Source organism: Typopeltis vanoorti, chromosome 15 (assembly GCF_054136105.1).
Source record: "Typopeltis vanoorti isolate ZY-2024b chromosome 15, IOZ_Tvanoo_1.0, whole genome shotgun sequence".
NCBI classification, from domain to species: domain Eukaryota; kingdom Metazoa; phylum Arthropoda; class Arachnida; order Uropygi; family Thelyphonidae; genus Typopeltis; species Typopeltis vanoorti.
Genome location: NC_143563.1, coordinates 76,077,334 through 76,090,983, shown reverse-complemented (window position 1 = coordinate 76,090,983; position 13,650 = coordinate 76,077,334). Strand labels below are relative to the sequence as shown.

At 37.1% G+C, this 13,650-nt stretch overlaps 1 protein-coding gene across 1 annotated transcript in view; it reads left to right on the top strand.

The window, feature by feature from the left end:
• LOC150098903 (serine hydroxymethyltransferase, mitochondrial-like) overlaps positions 1 to 13,650 on the top strand; it is a 206,980-nt gene that overhangs the window by 2,055 nt on the left and 191,275 nt on the right. Inside the window, exon 2 of the mRNA XM_090405829.1 lies at positions 12,971 to 13,156. Within this exon, the coding sequence (XP_090261955.1) occupies positions 12,971 to 13,156 (186 nt within the window). The remainder of the gene's footprint in view (positions 1 to 12,970; positions 13,157 to 13,650) is intronic.

The following is a 13,650-nucleotide window of genomic DNA, read 5'->3' as shown; positions in this document are numbered from 1 at the left end:
AGGCAAGGGATCTGCAGGTGACAGTAAGCTTATAGGACACAATATTACATCAATGGTGAAGTCACTGTGAGGAGTCCTGCCATATTAAGAAGCTGATGTCAGGATAACAAGATTCCTGTGCTATTGTATAAGTTGTAATGTGCTGCCTCTGGACTTTTGATCAGTGATCTGGTTTTCTACAGGCGGCCCATGAGTCATGAAACTTGCTGAAAGAGCCTGTCTTTGTGAAGCAACGGAATAAGTTTTGTAACATCACCAGATTTTTTTTTTTATTAGTTATGAAAAATCATAAATGGCTTCCATTTTTGGCTTCAAAAAGATGGGCTCTTTTTACGGAATGTTCCATGACTTATGAGCCATTCTGTACGCATCTAGAAATGAGGAAACACTGGAGATGGTTCAGAGATAAGTAAGATTGTATTGGGACTGTGGGACATTAAACTGTGAGGATAGATTAAATGGTGGAAGTTTATTTTCTACTTGGTCAGACTATAATAAATTTAGTTTAATCCTTTATGTAAGTGTTAGCAAACAAAGTTTGTGCCTGAATTATCTTCAGGACTGAGGCAACTCATAGTATAGGTGGACCAAGCTCTCATCACTCCTTGTCTCAGTATCTCCCATAATGCAAATCACATCTCCTTGTGGAAATGTATAACGTTATGCATTAAGGGAAGGGCCACTACCCAGACCGGTTTCGACCTTTTTCAGGCACAAACTGTGTTTGCTTACACTTGGATAAAGGATTAAACTAAATTTATTATAGATTAAATGGTGTGTGGTTTATTGAGCTTGGCAAAATTATTATTTCCTTTCCAAGCCCTACTTGTTAGAACTGATGAGAGAGTATATAGCATAGCGATCCATAGGTGGTTGGAAATAATACTAATATACTTTCTACTCTCATACAACTCTGAATCTGGAGAGCTAATAAAATGAACAACATTGTCAGAAAAGAAGTCCATTCAAGTACAGACAAAAAATATTATTGGTGGTGGTAGATGTATTGTGTGTTGATGGTGGTAGTAGTATTCGGCCACATTCTGAGTTCTATTTATCTTACTCTTTTTGATAGGAGGATCTCATCTAATTTTTCTATTAAAAAGAGAGATAAATAACTGGGAATTTGGCCCAGTACTACTAGTATTGGGAAAGTGAGTACCATGTTGGACCTCCTTTAGTCCGAATTACAGCACATATAGTTTGGCACAGATTCCACAAGGTGTTGGATCACATCTACAACATACCAGGTGTTCACCAACAGTCCTTTAACTGACTCATATTTGATGAAAGAGGGCTTTGCTCCCAAATCTGTTTTTCTAACATTTCCCATACATTCTCAGTGGGTTCAGATCTGGGCTTTGTGGTGGACAGTGGAAATTGCTGTTATGCTCACTGAACCACTGCTGAACAATTCTTACGTAATGGAGAGTAGCATTTTCGTCCATGAAACAACCATCTTGCTGGATAAAAAGTCAACATTGCAGGATGGACTTGATCAGCAACAGTGGTCATATATTCCTTTGAGGACACCCAACCTGACCTTCCAGTAATATCAGGAGACCTATTCCATACCAACAAAACATGATCCAACCTTCAGAAGAACCTTGAGTTCTGTTTACAAAGCAAGCTGAGTTCGTTGCTTCATAGGGCTTCTTCCAAACTCTCTGTCTACCATTAGTAAAAAAAACCTCCCACCTACAAAAACGTTGCAAACCTATGATATGTTAGTACTGTGTATTTTTATGGACTAAGATTTATTTTGTAATTTTCTAAAAAAATATGATTTAGAAACCCTGCTCTAGAAACAAGCATGGAACACTGTATTTATTAGAGTTCTATTGCTTTTTATCAAACTCATCATGTTACAAACTAGTCCTATGTTAAATTGGCAGCATATGGAAATCAACCATATCAGAAATTTGCATGTTCTAGTCCTTACAGACCTGATGCCACCTATACATGCCACATCACACCTGTAAGGGTATGAGAAAAATGGAATGGCAGAGAACAAACTTTATCATTTCCTTTTTACTGTACAGTGTCACAAGTAAATTGATAAAATATAAGGACTTACAGAACTATACAACTAGTCCAATAAGTCTACGTTTCATCAGTTTACTTTTGACATTGTACAGTAAAAAGGGAAGTGATAAAGTTTGGTCTTTGCCATTCCATTTAAGTAAGGGTCTCAATCTTTTTTGGGTAACTTCCCCCCCCCCTCCAAATTGTAAGAACCATTTATATAAGAACAGAATATAACATTTGATATTCTGTTGATCAATTTTATATAACATTGCAAAGTATGATTAATTTGCAGATTTCTAGCTGACTTCAATTGACATGTCAAGAAGTCATCTAGAAATTTGTCTAGAAATTTGATTCAGAAAAAGATAGTTCCATAGCTGTTTATGATTCTATTGACTTAGTGGAAAACATGTTACTCATGCACATGTCTACTCCTGGCTTACTTGTTCAGCAAGCTAGATATTTGTAAAAGTCTGGGCGATAAATGAATTTCATCATCTGGTGAGACCTTCACCACACCATCCTGAACAGAGGTGTGGTGAAGGTCTGAAGTGAGCTTGTAAGTGTTTTAAAGTTTTTGTTTTCTAGAGTAATATTCTTCTGGAATATCTAATCTTTAGTTCACTGTGGTAATGATGATAATGACCTTTGGTTTGAAAGATTTGAGTTCAAATCCCATCTTGGATGCCAAAGAACCTTTACAAGGGCTTTTCAACTGAAGATGTGTTAGCCAGTCTTATAATGGAGGTGGATTTTCCGTCATGGAAACTCTGGTTTTTTCATTCTGCAAAATAGGCATACTGGTCAGAAGAATGTATTCAGTTAATGTACATAATGCACTGCCCTCAGAGACTTAGTTGGATTAGATATAATTCCAAACAACTCAATGTAATAAATGTGCTGCAGGTGAACATTTTTTGGGTGGGAATGACGTAAAAAATGCTTTTTAAATAAAATTCAAGCAAATAACAATGAAATTACATTATGTATTATACACTAGTACAAAAACATTTTATTCATTTTTGCTCAATTCTGTTACTTTTGTAAAATTTTGCAAAATTTTACAATTTTGTAAAATATAGTAAAATTAGTTACTTTTGTAAAATTTTTGTAATTTTTATACAATTAAAATTGGCCTGCTTGATTGGCTGAGTGGTTAGCATATCTGCTCTCCATCCAAAAGGCTGTGGGTTCAAATCCTGCCATGGGCATGGATGTTTGTGATTGTTTGTGAAAATACTAGTCATGGTGGCAGGTAGAAGATGGCATTGGTGTAGTCGCAGTTCGTTAGTTGGTGGATTGATTGACAGAGATAGAGTTGTATAGTAGGTGCCCTCCCTCGATGAGTCTTTGGCCTCCTTGGAGGTGTTGCGTAATAATAATAAAATGGCATATGTAATTTTGTTTGTATGTATGTATGTATATTAAATGATATATATCTTTGAACTTAATCATAAGGCCTTTTCAACTGAAGTACAAATGTATATGCTCTTGCATACCTTCCCTTTTTCGCAAAACAAACTTTCAGGATAAGACTTGCATATTACATCAGTTGCAGTATGGTTAGAGACAGAAGAGCAGCAATGGTGTTCTCATTGGTACCTAATGAGATTCAGCATATGAACAAGGCTATCCAGACCTAGAAATGTTCCTACTTTTATTATTATTATTATTATTCAGGCCTCCATAGAGTCAAAACACTCATCATGGGAGGTGCTTCCTAAGAATCACAGTCTATCAAGACTCATCGAGGGGAGGTCCCCCCCCCCCCCAAGAAACACAAAGTCTATCATACCACTCCTTAAACTCATTGACCGTTCTGTCACCCTCAGCCGATCCTCATAATTAACATTGTACAGTCCTGAAACCATCTTTGTTATCTGCCTATGTACCCTTTCCACAGGGGACCAAATCTGAGAACAGTAGTCCAAGTGTGGTCTGATCAGAGTCTTGTACAACGGAACGATAACCCTTTTATCTCTGCAGGTCAGTGTCCTTCTCATTATTGCAGCAATCCTCTGTGTTACCTTCACCACCTTTGCAATATGTCCCCTAAATTTCAGGTTTCTGTTAATCATCAACCCCAGATCTCTTGTCTCCCCTACTTCCTCCAGTATAACTCCTTCCGTAGAGTATGCAGCAGTGCCCCATCAATGTTTCCCAAATCTCAAGACCTTACATTTTGCTGCATTAAACCGAAACCCCCATTCATTTGCACATCTATTTAGCTTATTCAAATCCTCTTGCAGGGCTACCACATCTGCATTATTAGTAATAATTCTTCCCAGCTTCACATCATCTGCAAACAACTGAATATCCCCTTGCAATCCACTGACAATGTCATTGATATAAAAGTTAAACAATATAGGTCCCATTACTGAGCCTTGTGGGACCTCACTTGTAACCCTCTGCCTCTTTGAAACTGCCCCACCATACACAACTCTCTGATACCTATCGGACAGCCAATCCTGAATCCAGTTGACCAATCTGACATCCAGACCCATGTGCTGCAACTTAAATATCAGCTTATCACGTGGCACCCTGTCAAATGCCTATTGACTCAGTGGAAAACATGTTACTCATGCACACGTCTACTCTTGGCTTACTTGTTCAGCAAGCTAGATATTTGTAAAAGTCTAGGCGATAAATGAATTTCATCATCTGGTGAGACCTTCACCACACCATCCTGAACAGAGGTCTGAAGTAATTATTATTAATAAAAGATTAATGCAAGACTCATTTCAGCAGAACCACACTCTAATGCAAAAAAAAATTTTATTTTTTATTCGTGTGGGGGGAGGTTCTCCCCCGTTCCTCAACCACCCCTTAGGACTGGTTGAACCCTCCCAATGAGGGATTAAGTACCATGGCCTATGACTATAGCCTGTGTGTTTATGGGCTGGTTTGCCTGCATGCAGGATGAAAAACCCAGATTAACTGGGAGAAAAACCCTGCTGTCCATGCCCAAGACTGGCAAACTTGGCTGTGGCTGAGAAAGATCATCATTCCATGCCTTAAAATTCATTTACTGAACTCATTGCATTTTCAGGTAATGCATTCCACTCTCCAAGCAAAGAACCTACTTTTCATTTTCTTGATCACACATCTTCTTTATACAGCTTCCAGAGATAGCCTACCTCTTGTTCTACCCCTGTCTCCCTCTATTCTATGAGAAATCTTCTCCACATTAATCTGGTAACATCCTTTCTCTTCAAGTTGCATTTCCTCATCTGTCCTCATATCCTGCATTCCATAGACGTGACACCAACTTTGTTAATCTTCTCTGTCTCATACAAGGAAACTATTATGTCCTTGTTCTGTATGTGAAGGTCCTCCTCATCATTGTCATAATTTGTTGTGATGTTCTTTCAGTTTTAGCAGTATGACCCCCAAACTTCAAGTCCCTATCCACCATCATCATCCCCAGATCTCTCATCTCTTCCACTTGCTTCAAAATTTTCTCATTATTTGTATACCCTGCATCCAAACCTTACCTACCAAATTTCAAGACCTTATGCTTTGTAACATTAAACTGATAGCTCCACTCACTTGCTCACTCACATAGTCTATTGAGATCCTCCTGTAAAGTCACATCATACCACATCATCTATTCTACTCCTCATACTTTGCCAAATCATTGCCAAACAGTTACATATCTCCAGTTAAGACTATCCCAGTATCATTAATAAGTTAAGCAATAATGGCTCCAGAACAGATCCCTGTGGCACACTGCATGTTGCCTTCCTATTCTGGGATTCCACTTCCTTATACGCAACTTGTTGATACTTATCTGATAGCTCATCACCTAACCCATTCATTAGTCCCTTATTCAATCTCATCTGTTTCAATTTAATTATAAGTTTTTGTGTGGCAATCTAGACCTGAAAAATTTAGGTTTACTAGACTATATGCATTTGCCTTATCCAGAATTTGTCACTTTGTTAAAGTACATCAGGAGGTTACTAAAACATGATCTCCCATCAACAGACCAATGCCAATCATCTTACAGAGTATTGCTGTTATCAGCTTAATTTTGAATTCTGGTTCTTGCTAACCTCTCTAACGCCTTAATCACAACTTCCCCCAGACATACAAATTGACCTATAATTTGTAGCCTAAGTCTAATCTGTTCCCTTCTGAACCTGGAACAATTTTTTCCACTTTCCACTCCTTTGGGATTGGCCTATTACAAGATCCATGATAAACAAATGCCAAAAGTGCTGTGTGCCATTAATTTTCTGATGCATGTATATATCATCAAGTCCTACTATCTAATGAACATCATGTTTACTTACTTCCTCACATGCCTCCTGCTTACTCACTGTCATTGCTCCCCCTCCCCCTTTCCAGCATACCTTCTGCACTCCAGCTTCTCACTATATTGCATTTATGAGGATGAAATGCCCTGGAAGTAATTCTGTCCTCTGCACCAGTTAACAGTCTACCATTATCACAACTAAGATCATCCTGCATACTCATTCTTACTTCTACTTACCATATCAAAAGAACTAGAAGAAGAAAAAGGATTTTTCTTGGCTTGATTGGCTAATTTCTGCTCATACTGCACTTTTGCTATCTTACTGAGTTGTCCTCTAGGACTGCTCTTGATTCATCCTTTCATTCATCCATTTTACTCCTACCTTATATAGCATTTTTACTTTTAGAATGCACTGCTATTCACATAGCATCAGTGACCAAACAGTATCTGTTGTTTTCTTTCCACTCAGCTCCTCTTTCCATGCTATAGCTCCCATTTATCTCCTAAGCTTTTCATAATCACAAACCTTTTGTAGTTCACACATATCACTTCTTCATGCAAGTTCTCATATGACTGGCAACATCCCAGATGATCACCTCATGGTCATTCTCACCACCTGGGGGAAGACTACACTCCACAATCAGATCCTATGATGATATGATTAGATTTAATACTCTCAACCCTTGTGTGCCTTCTGTAACATATTCAAACTCATTCTCCTTATTCCCTAATGCTATCTCTTCGTTCCAGTCAAATTGCCTTAATTAGAATCACCCATAATGATCATCCTTTTCTTTCTCACTAAGTCAGTTTGCCTATACATTTTTTTTTTTTGTCTCTACTCTCCATATTCCCTGGCCTATAGCAATACTCAGCTAAATACCTTATCCCTTCAACCTCCACCTTACACCATACTGCTTCAAGACCACTGCCATTATTGGAGTTAGATGTTTGGAGAAAGTGTTGTTTAGTGAGAGTGTGATGGTGTAAAACGAGAAACTAGAGTAGTTAGCATATCTGCTCTCCAGCCAAAAGGCTGCAGGTTCGAATCCTGCCGTGGGCATGGGATGTTTGTGATTGTCTGTGAAAATACTAGTGGTGGTGGTCAGTGGTAGATGGCGTTGGTGTAGATAATGAAAGTAGAGCGGTTCATTGTAGTTGGATTGAGTGGGTGAGACGGAGAGTTGTGGAGTCTGTGCCTTCCCTCGATGAGTCTTTGGACTCCCTGGAGGTGTCATGTAATAATAATTATTTTTTACCTTTTATCTCAACTTTGTGTGGACATAATCCTCCTGCTGTCATTAGCAGCACTCCTTCCCCATTCTTTTCCTTCCCACATCATATCCCTTCCATTTCGCTTCCTGTCAGGATATTCTCATGCAATCATGTTTCACTTATTCCAACTGCTTTTAAAACAACTAAACTCAATCAATGCAGTAATTTCATCTTCCTTATTTCTTATATTTCTGGCATTAGTACATAAGTATAGAAATTCATTTCTTGTTCTATTGCCAATCCTATGCATGTCACCCCATCTGTGGTTTCTCCATACCTGCTCCTGTCTGCTTTCCTATACCCTTTGTCTCATATTTCCTAACTCATCTAGTCCCCATACATCCTATGCCATCACATTTCTGTGCTAACTATTCCTATGTGGGCATTCGTTATGCTTCCAGAATTCTTTCCCCTTATACTGTATCTCCCAGACTCTCCTTATTTTCTTGTCCAACTTGCATTCCTCTTCTCACATTCTGATTTCCATTCACAACTGCTTCAGTCTTACCTTATCCACTCTCCTACTCAGTTACATCACCTCTGACTTCTGCTGATATCTTGCCCACATCACTCATTAAATTTCCTTCTGGCCATAGTCTCTTCATTCGCACCAAATCCATTTAAATGTAATCCATGTCTGTTATGCATTTCTATTTGTCCCTCAGATTCATTCCATACATCAACAGACTTCACCTCTTTTTTTCCTCACACAGTTCTGCTAGCATACCATTCCTGATTTTTTTTTTTTTCTTACTGTCTCAGCTCATCATGTCATATCTGGACAACACACCAACTACTCTTCCTGCCACACAATTTGTCTTTTGCTCTCTCCTGAGTGATCTGATATCTATTCTCACATTCTTCCTATACCCAGTCAAATCATTGTTCCTACCACTAACTCTCTCACATGCTTACTTCTCTTATTCAAAGCATGATTGATATGATTTATGTTATTTATGATCATGAATTTTTTTACCAGCTTACTTTCTGCACTATTTCTAAAATCTTGGCTGGAAAGACACTGTTCAGCTGAGGCAATAGAAATGGTGAAATCTCTAGTCAAGAAATCTATAGTCAAGGTATTAAGGAATAATAATAAAAAATCCATTATAAACATCATTTACTATTTTGCATATTGTGATTTTGAAAGAAATCAACTAAGCAGCATACGAGGGTGGTCTGAAAAGTTCTTGGCCTAACAATAAAAAAATAAATTTATAATTTCAAAATTATTTTTATTTTTCCACATAATCTCCCTTAAGACTAATACATTTATTCCAGCAATGCTCCAGCACCATTATCCCGTTCCTGTAGTGGTTCTCAGTATAATCTGCAAAATACCCCTCTACAGCTGCAATCACCTCTTCATTCGAAGAAAAACGCTGACCAGCGAGGAAGAGTTTTAGTTTTGGGAGGAGATAGCAGTCAGAGGGAGCCAAATCTCGGGAATAGGGTGGATGTTCCAACAATTCGTAATGCAGATCCCTTAATTTTCCTATTTACCAAAACACCTTTGTGGGCAGGTGCATTTTCCTGATGAAAGATGATTTTTTCTTCTGCAAACTGGGTCTTTTCTCACGAATTTTTTCATCTAGTCTGGTTAAAAGATCGGAATAATATTTCCCGATTATTGTTTTATCCTTTTCAAGATAATTAATAAACAAAATGCCTTTAGCATCCCAAAATACTGATGCCATGACCTTTCCTGCTGATGGAACCGACTTTGTCTTCTTTGGTGCTGAACAGCTGGCTTCTGTCCACTGTTGTGACTGCTGTTTGGATTCTGGTATGTAATGGTGAATCTACGTCTCATCCATAGTAATAAATCGACGCACAAAATCAGTTTTATTCTTGTTAAAATGCTCCAAGCACTGTTCAGAGATTTTCGTGTGAGTGCGTTTTTGATCTGCTGTGAGCAAGTGCTGGCACCCATCTTGTGCAAAGCTTTTTCATTTGCAATTCTTCATCCAAAATATATCCTATACATTCTTTTGAAATACCTATAGTCTCAGCAATTTCACACACTTTGACTATCCAGTCATCCAATACCATATCGTGCCCTTAATGAACGATTTCTGGTGTTGTTATGCTTTTTGGATGTCCTTCATGTGGATTATCTTCGAGGCTGGTGCAGCCATGTTTAAATTTGGCAGTCCATTTCTTAATTGTCGAAAATGAAGGAGAAGATTGCCCATAAACGTTTATGAACTTTGAATGAATTTCTTTTCGCATTAAACCTTCTTTTACAAAGAATTTTGTAACTGCACAATACTCAATTTTATCCATTTCAAGGGATACAGACAACACACTTTTGCTTCAGACAGCTGTATAAAGCAAACTACTTGAAAGAATGACTTGCAATTTCACATGGATGCTTATGACAGATGTACCAACTTAGAAAAAAAAGAATCTTGCCAATAGTGTTGCCAGCTATGGTCGAGGCCAAGAACTTTTCAGACCACCCTCATAGTTGATTTCTAGCAGAATAACCATTGTACTCATTGTAAAATGAAGTAACCATTGTAAAATTTTTACGTCTGATGAAAAAATTCCATGAATGGCCTCCAAATGGGGGGGGGGGGTCACACAAAAATGTTTATTGCATCTAGGAGTAGACTGCATTTGGCAACTCTTGGTATATACCTTTTTTGTGTAATTTGAAGTTTATATTTGAGGCTGGCTGCTGTATATAGTTTATATTATTATTATTATTATTATTATTATTATTACTCTTATCCCAAGACCCCATGGAGTCAAAGACTCATCTAGAAGGCCCTTTTATCATACATACAGCTCATCATACTGCACATTAAACACACTCAAATTCTCAGCAGACACCACACTTTCGGACAAGGCATTCCAATCATTCACAACTCTGCATGGAAAAAACCTGCTTCTTACTCCCCTGCTCAAACCCTCAGGGCTGACTTTGGTTCTCCCCTGATCTCCCATTATTTTCTGTAGAACCTCTCCAAAATTGATCCTATAACAACTCCTTACTAACTTGTAGGTCCGTATCATATCTCTCCTCTTCTTCCTATCCATTAGACTCTGCAAATTGCATCTTCTCAATCTTTCATCATATTCGATTTCCTCATATTCACATTACTTAAAGGCTCATCATTATCAGATTTTTGTTGGGTTTTTCAGTCAGGCTTTTCACTCTTGATGAATAAACTGGAAATTACAGAAATAGTTGTAATGAAATTTAAATTTATGTGTAATTTTAATCCTCTGACCAGTTTGAGTACTTTTTGAAATATAGGTTGAACAACCTCTTTCTAGGGATTTCCATAAACAAACAGTAAGGATATGTTGATGTAGTAATTATAGTTATTATTACTATCATTCCTGTATTTGTTTGAAAGTTTTTTCACTTGGTTATACTGTAACCAAGTGTAAGCAAATAAAAATTTGTGCATGAAGCTACATTACAATTGAGCTACTTGTATATAAAGAGGCTAATAACTTCACATTACTTGCCTTAGTATCCCATAATGCAATGCACATATCCTTACAATGCCAGACCCAGTAGTCATACCAAGGTTGAAGTAATGTCAAAGTCATATTTCCATATACAAGTAGTGAAAAGGTGTCAACACCTTATTACTAAAATACTCTGGATTAGAGAAAGATGTTTGAAAGTTTTTTTCGCTTGGTTACACTATAAATGTAAGATGCCAAGAAATTATATTCCTGGTTAAATTCTTTATTGAAGTGTAAGCAAATAAAAATCACTAGCAAAATTTTATTTAATTTATATCTCTTTAATTTATATCATTCCTGTAATTTCTTGAAGATCAGTATGATAAGTTATTATCATACACTTGTTTCCATAAATTAAGAAACAAAGAAGAATTGCGATAACTGGGGGGAGGACATGTGAAAGTTAGGTACATCATGTAAAAAGTGATGCTGAGCATGGTTATCATATACAAATAAGTGGTGCTATCACCTCTATATGCATTTGCATATAGAGGTGATAGCACAGCATAAAAGCAAGCATTTGGAGTGGTTTTTCTATTCGTGTCCAGAGTGAGAACAAGATATTTCGTGATAGCAAAATTCTTGGATATGGCTGCAAGACATGTAACTAACCAATGAATTCAAATGGTGAGCCATTGTAAGAGGCCTTGCAAAGTCAGATGGAGATAGCCAGATGGTTGTGAGCTGTTCATAGACTGCAGAACCAAAATTGCAGCATTTTTCATTTTTCATTGTAAATTGCAGCATTTACAATGAAAGAAGGCCAAGGGCTACAACTGCAGTAGATAACAAGTATCTCTGATTATCTGCTTGCTGAAACAGGAGTGTTACCTCAAATCAGCTACAATCAGACCTCACGTCAGCTACAGGAACATTGGTATTTGTTTCCATTGTGCACAGAAGGCTTCACAAACGTGGTATGTATGCTAGGTGATTGGTAGTCTGCATGTCCCTATCTTCATGCATGTCAACTGGAACCGAGCCCAAGTATTGTTTACAGACGAGTCCCTATTTGCTCTAAAGTGATACCAGGCATGCTCTAATCTGGAGGGAAGCAGGGACACAGTATCATCTCTTAATATCTATGAAGGTGACACTTATTGTAGAGGTGTTATGGTTTGAGGAAGCATGAGCTGCTTCTTCAAACCATCACACCTCTGCAGTAAGTGTCTTATTATATTGATGTACCAACCTGTATGTGCTTCTTAGCAGAACCTTGAATGCTACAATTACAGAGATGAGGGTCCTCAACCCCCCCCCCTATGTTTGTCTGTATGTGGGTGCAATATGAGATACATTTATCCTACCAAATTATAATGCTTATCGTCATCAAGCGAAGCTTGTGGACCAATATCTTAAGGAGGAGCTATTATACATATTGATTGGCTATCCAAGTCTGCTGACCTTAATCCTATTGAGCATGTCTGGGATACTCTAGATAGACTTCTTGATGTTCTCAATTCCCCCCCCCCCCCCATCCCTCCTCAAAACCTTGAAGGACTTAGTTACATAAACAGTATGAAACAACATTTCGAACATTGCATTGCTGTGAGTGGTGACCATATTCTATTCTTTATTGAGGCACTTTGACAGTTTCATTTTGATCTCTTGTTTTTGACTATTGTCTTCATGTGCCCATTTGGTACTGAATTAAATTATTTATTTACAAATTTTGTGGGTATTTCATATCTCATAATGCTTTTCACTGAGTGCATAAAAATTAATCACAGTTTTTGAGTTATTGTGATTTTTCTTTTTGTTCCTTAATTTAATATAGTTGTTGAAATGCAGAAATAGCTGTTGTAATACATACAATATTTTATTTAATACTGTGAATCTGTTTTACAAAGAACATAAATTACAGAAATATGTTGTCACGTTCCTCATTCTTTCATATGCATTGCAATTTATTCTTTTATGTAGGCTAATTTCCATGGATTAGAAGAAAGGCCCAGTTTTTTCTTATCAAAAATCAAGTTAGGTTTACGTAGCTGTCATCACTTAAATAATTTAAATGCTCCCCTCTCAGAGGATGATCCAGAACTATGGGCACTTGTTCAAGAAGAAAAGCACAGACAAGTATCAGGATTAGAACTTATTGCATCTGAAGTAAGAAACTTGTGTTTTTTTTTTTCTTAGTGATATATTCTCTAAATGATGTTTAAGATATAAACTTTAAAGTAAACTCAAGGAGATGAACAAGTTTAGCCATATCAGGCTTTTACAAACATCCATTCCTAATGTAAGATTCAAACTCATGGATTAGGTCTACCACCCCAGTTTAAAATGCACTGAATATGCTTTGTAATTTATGCAATATACTTTTGCAATATTATCATTGTAATATTTGAGATGTTACTTCTACAAGCTAATGTACAAATAAGTTCCTGTATCACTTTTGATAGTTTTTTTTTCCCATTGAATTTCAGCATTCCTTATAAATACAGTGAGTTATATGATATTGGACTATATAAGCTCTGAGAGCAGATGGTTGGTGGTTTATGATAATTGTAATAATTTAATAATTTATAAATAAGTATTATAAATTAATAAATATATAAATAAGTATGTTAAGATGTATAGTGTTCAGATAATTGGTAAAA